The sequence below is a fragment of the Myotis lucifugus genome, unplaced genomic scaffold (assembly GCF_000147115.1).
Source record: "Myotis lucifugus unplaced genomic scaffold, Myoluc2.0 scaffold_29, whole genome shotgun sequence".
Taxonomy (NCBI): domain Eukaryota; kingdom Metazoa; phylum Chordata; class Mammalia; order Chiroptera; family Vespertilionidae; genus Myotis; species Myotis lucifugus.
Window position 1 is genome coordinate 8,505,515 of NW_005871077.1, and position 5,997 is coordinate 8,511,511.

At 55.4% G+C, this 5,997-nt stretch overlaps 1 protein-coding gene across 1 annotated transcript; it reads right to left on the minus strand.

The window, feature by feature from the left end:
• Positions 1-1,070: 1,070 nt before the first annotated feature.
• FZD8 (frizzled class receptor 8) lies at positions 1,071-4,823 on the minus strand. The gene is given in 5 exon segments (XM_006109602.3): positions 1,071-1,948; positions 1,950-2,485; positions 2,487-2,570; positions 2,572-2,622; positions 2,624-4,823. Coding segments are annotated over 5 exon segments (2,055 nt in total). The 5' UTR covers positions 3,884-4,823; the 3' UTR covers positions 1,071-1,824.
• Positions 4,824-5,997: the final 1,174 nt, after the last annotated feature.

Sequence of the window (5,997 nt, forward strand, 5' to 3'; positions counted from 1 at the left end):
ACCACCTGTAGGGCATTCAGAGCCCTTTTCTATGATGCTTCAACCCATTCCTAGCTGCCTGCAGGCTGGCTAACAATGCCTGGAAAAGCTGTTCAAAAGGCTGAGCATACTTGTGCTTCTGGTCTTCACTGTTACAAGTCTTCCTCTCCTGAGCTCTCTCCCTTTTAAAGTAAAAGTCCCACCACATCCCTTTAATGGAAGAACTTTAAGGCTCCATGGTGGCCAATTGGTATGTACCAAGAAGAGCCTGGCAACAGCTAAAGAAACTTCAGTTTTACAGCGCATTTGGAGAGAAAAGATCAAAGTTTTTCAAACTCAAAAGACCAAGTTCCCTACAGATTAACACTATTCATTTAGCTCCTCTTAAAGAAATGATGTGCTGGGCCACTGGGCAGACAGGTAAAAAGTTCAACAATTGCCAAAGCATTCTTCTGCTAATTCAACAGCCTTCTGCTCAAATAAATTAGTTTAGTGTTGACAGAAGAACAATAGCCTTTTCTCTAGGAAAAGCAGCACATTTGATATACACAAGCCTGGAAGGTCATTAAGATGTTAACCCATTAGTTTAATCCATTAAGGGTGCCTGTTCCACTACAGAGTGTCAAGTGACTTATACATACTGTACACTGTATTCTGAGGGTTTAAAACATTCACCTTTACACTTCAAAAGTATGTTCAGTCCAGGTGCTTTCAAAATCATGGACATTAGAGAGAAAAAAAATGTGGGGTAAATCATTTAGTAATATTATACAAGATAAATAACAAGGCCTGAGTGGAATTACTTCCTTGCAGTAGTCCATATACACATGCTAAGGTGAGCGTTTTCCATGGATCAAAAAAGAGCTACCATTAAAAACACCACCTCTTTGGAGGGTGCAAAACTCAGTTTTGATTTCAGTTCAACAGTGATTTTTACTTTACTAACAACTTAAGAACTAGAATTAACAGGCCATTTTCTCCATATCTAAGATCAGTGTACAGAGAAACCAGAAAGGGTCCATTTTTCCAACATGTTCTTAGCAAACACTTTAAAGGTAACAGCTTAGAAGAGTTAGGGGGAGAGGGCAATGTTTAAATCATTTATCAAAAATCATTTTATTGACAAAATAGAATACTTATATTTGTTCTTACAGGAATGACCTCTAAACTTTTTACAAAAAATGTACAGACTGTATATCTCTGGATATGTACATATTTTACATTTTTTACACATAACACATAATTATATAAATACATCCTCTAATGTAAGAAACCCGTATTTACTTGGGGTGTATAATTAAGACATTTCATGTTTATTTACTTAAGGCATTTGCCTGGTCATTAAGAATACCCAAACCACTCAATCCAATTAGGTTTCGATCATCCTTCCTTTAGGATGGATAAGGAGTAAGAGTTTACATAGGAGAAAAATAGGTCCCTCTGGTAAAAATCTGTAGATCTGGCTTCAAGTTCCACGAATGGCAACCAAGGAGGGCTCCAAGCCTTGGGTACTGGGAACGCTGGAGAGTCCACCCTTTTCTGCCAATTGAAATGAAGGTCTCCCGCCTCCCGTGAGGAGCTTCTCGCATATCAATGGAGGAAAGGAGGCTGGGTCTGGGAGTCCTCAATGCCAGGTACTTTGTTCTAAGCCAGTCATTTAAGTCTCAGCTAATGGATACCATTAAGAGTTCATTATCATGCTAATAGCAGTCAAAAAAAAAAAACACAAAAAACCCACACACACCAAAAAAACAAAACAAAACCCAGTTAAGGGGTGGGAACATCAGCCCCTGGAGTGTCCCTTGGCAGCCCTTGGCCTCTTCGCCCCCCTTTCCTTCCCTCTGCTCAGACTTGGGACAATGGCATCTGCTTTGGGTAAGACACTGAGCTGGCGGTGCCAGATCGCCACGTCAGGCCTGTGCTGATGTCACTGTAGAGCGAGCCCGCTGCCCCGCCCGCCCCCCTGCCGACTCCCCCCGCCCCCGCCGGGCCCGCCAGTGTCTCTCACGCCAGCACCCCCGCCCACCGCAGCACCCTTGCTGGCCCAGCAGCAGCGGGTGCACAGGGCCCTCCACGAATCAAGTGTCTTGCCTGACCAGACCCACACGCCCGAGGTGATGCCCACGACCAGGCACATGAAGTACTTGAGCATGAACACCGCATAGTCAGGCCGGCGTGCCTGGTCCGGCTGCAGGTCCCGCAGGCACGGACAGTTGTGCGTGGCCTCCCAGCGCGGGCGGTTGTGCTGCTCATAGAAGAGGCAGGCGACCACGATGGCGGCAGGCACTGTGTAGAGCACAGTGAAGAGGCCCAGGCGGATCATGAGCTTCTCCAGTTTGTGCGTCTTGGTGGGGCCGCCCTGCTGTTTTATGACCGAGCGGATGCGGAAGAGAGACACGAAGCCGGCCAGCAGGAACATGGTGCCGATGAAAAGGTAGATGACGAGTGGCGCCAGCACGAAGCCGCGCAAGTTGTCAAGGCTCTGGTTGCCCACGTAGCAGATGCCCCGCCACCGGGTCGCCGTCCACCGAGCTGAGCGCCAGCACGGCGATAGACTTCACGCTGGGCACGAGCCACGCAGCCAGGTGGAAAGTACTGCGAGTAGCCCGCGATGGCCTCGTTGCCCCATTTCATGCCCGCCGCCCAGAAACCACGTGAGCGACAGAATCACCCACCAGATAGAGCTGGCCATGCCGAAGAAGTAGACGAGCAGGAAGACCACGGTGCACAGAGCCGGGCCCGTGGTCTCGTAGCGCACATGCTGCTCCACCGTGCCCAGCTCCTGGTACTCACCACGCCCGCCTGGGCCGCCCGCGCCAGCCCCTGCCGCGCCCGCGCCCGCAGCAGCCGCGCCGCCCGCACTGCCCGCGCCGCCCGTGCCTGGCGCGCCACCGCTGCACGCCACCTTTTCATGCCCCGCCACCAGGCGTACCAGGTAGCCGACGGACACGAAGAGGTAGCAGGCCGAGAGGAAGATGATGGGCCGCTCCGGGTACTTGAAGCGTTCCATGTCGATGAGGAAGGTGGACACGGTAGCGAAGGTGGACACAAAGCAGAGCACAGACCACAGGCCGATCCAGAAGACAGTGAAAGCTCGTTCGTCCTGGCTGAAGAAGGGGTTGTGGCAGGGCAGCGCGCAGTTGGCAATTTGGCCAGTCTTGACGCGGTTGTACAGCGGGTGCCGCTCGCTGGCCACACTCACCATTGGAGCACGGCATTGGCAGCCCGGCTCGCAGGGCGCCGCGCCGCCGCCAGGGGGCCGCGCCTTCCCGCCGACACGAGTTGGGGGAGATGCCGCGTCCCCGATGCCCCCGCCCTTTCCTCGGGACGCCGGCCTGGCCCCTGACGGGCGGCCGTGGCCGCTGCCCGAGGGCGGCCGTTCACCAGGAGGAGGCGGTGGCGGCAGGCGGCGCGGCGGGCTGGGCGCAGTTGTGGTGAGGTCGGTGTGGTTGTAGTCCATGCACAGCGTGTCCGGGTTTCCTTGTTCGGGCAGCCGGTCGCAGCGCATGCGGTCCGGCCAGGCGAAGCCATACTGGCGCATGAGGGGTGCGCATCCGGCCTTGGCGCGCTCGCACACGGAGCGGCAGGGAGGCAGGGGCTTCTTGTAGTCCTCCAGGCAGATGGGCGTGTACATGCTGCACAGGAAGAACTTGAGATCGGGCGAGCACTGGATTTCTACCAGCGGCCAGAACTGATGCACTTCCAGACCCGCCTCGTCCTGCGTGTCGTGGTTGAACTGGTTGGGCATGTAGGTGTAGTTATAGCCGATACCCTTGCACAGCGGCACGGTGATTTCTTGGCAAGCCAGCTCCTTGGCTGAGGCGGCCGCAGCGCCGCTGGAGCGCTGCAACAGCGTCAAGGCGGCCAGCACGGAGGTCACTTCCAACAGGTAACCCCACTCCATGCTTCGTTCCCTCGCCTTCCTGGCAGTGAACAGAGGGGCTCCGGAGGATCCAGAGAGAGAGAGAGAGAGAGAGAGAGAGAGAGAGAGAGAGAGAGAGAGAGAGCCGGAGAAGAGAGTGAGTGCCCTAACTCGTCTTTCTCCTGTTTCTCTCCAGAGGTTGTTTATCCGCCTAGTCCCTAATCCCTTCTCAGGACACGTCCACACAGCGCAGCCCGCCGCTCCGGGAAGATGAGGGTGGCTGCAGCAGTGCGCTACAGTTCCTAGGGGTTTACCCTGATCGAGCTCAGCCCTTTCGGAGCAGAGTGGCTGGCCGCCGGCTCATCGTCCCTCACTCGCGTTCTCTCCGCGTCGCGCCGGCGCCGGTGACTTGGCTGAGCGCAGAGGGCGGCGGCGCAGCAAGTTTCCTTTCCGGCCGCCGCGCGCAGTCAAGATGGCTGGGCCAGGCCGCTCCCGCGCGGGGTCAGCCCCTACGGACCCTTAGGCCCCCCGGGGGTTCATGTTCGTTCCCAAAGCTGCTCTGCTGCCTCCGGAGTAGGGACCCGCCTCCACCGAGGCCCAGTCCCTCTCTCCACGGCGTCGGTCCGGTAAAAGTCCGCGCTCCAGCCGGCAATCGGCGAAGTGCAGGCAGCCCCCTCCTCGCTAGACATGCAGAATCAAATCCAGACCGGAAGGCGGAGCAGACACCTGAGCGGCTCGACTGGCGCCCACAGCTACCTCCTCTTCGGCCAGAGCTGCGCCCTTCACCGAACTTCCCTGTTGCGGCCCCGCTAGTCTCCGCGCCGTCTCATGAATATTTATACCGCGCGGACTTGGTTTCCGCCCTCGGCCGGGCACGCCAATCTCAGGGAACCGGGCGGAGTCTTCTCGCTCCTTAGGCCCAGCCTTCCTTAAGGCGGTCCAAGTGTCCGCACAGTCATGCGCGGAATCTGCGGCTGGAGAGTTTCGGTAACCTTGGGATTGACCGCAGAGATGGAGTTTTTGCCACGACTGCCACCCCTTGCCAGCCCGTTCCGCCCCGGCGCTCAATGCGTCTGAGGACTCGGTTCCATTTCTTTTTTTCTCGGTTTCATTTATAAGTCTGCACTTGGGGGACTGGGGACGAGGTTTTAACTCAGTGCACGCTCTCCTAGGCCCGTTTTAAACAAATTAAATCCCCGCTTAAGAGTCTCCCGAATGTGGGTGGCCTATGGGCCATGGGGGGCCCGCGTCCCTACGTGAGCTGGGGCCGGGCGCTGTGGGAAATTCGAGAAAGGGTACCCTGCTTGGAGTTCTCAGAATGATGGTCTTTGAGGCTTGGAAATGTGGTAGAAACGGGAAAGATGGCAGTATATTTTGGATGGTGGGGTAGGACGGGGGACAGGCCGGACGGAGGTGTCCCGGCGCCCACCTGCGGACACGCGAGGGGCGCGAGGCACAGGGGCGGCCCCGGGGTTCTCCTGCCTCTGCCGAGTGACCTGGGCGGGCCTCCGTGTCCTTATTGGGAGAGCGAGGTAATATCTCAAAAGGGATTCTGATAATGAGATGAGATAAATATGTAAGGCACCCGGGACCCAGTTCTTCCTTAAGGAACATAATTCCCTTCACCTTAAAAAAGAATGAAAAACTTATAAATAGGACTGGAAACTGCAGCTGGGTTCACTCTCCACCTTGTACTTTTGGAACATGTACATCTATCCAAAGTTCACGTGATTTGCCAGAGCTGCCTTCTCTTCGATGGGAGGTGGTGCTGCGCCCTGGAGCTGACATGAGGGCAGGTCTCCATGGTCTGGAGAGTCGAGAGGGTCCTTGGCTGCTTTTAGCAACCACTGGGGACGCCGCCAACCAGTTGTGCCGGCGCTAGCTCCGCGACCACCTTAAGAAGTTGTTGTTGTTGTTGTTGTTTTGGCGGGGTGGGTGGGGGGGGGGGTGGGGTGGGGGAGGGACGTGGGGCTTGCGGCCTGGCAGGTTCATTTCACGCTAGTTAGGACTTCCCGGGGGGTTGTCTTTCTCCTAGAATGGAGGTTTATTTTTTTTTAATTGAGGTTCTGTTTCATTTAGCGCTTGTATGGAATTCATGCTGGGGCTGTAATTACTGTAATCTCTGAAACCAGCATTTCAGTTGGCCAGGGAGGTGG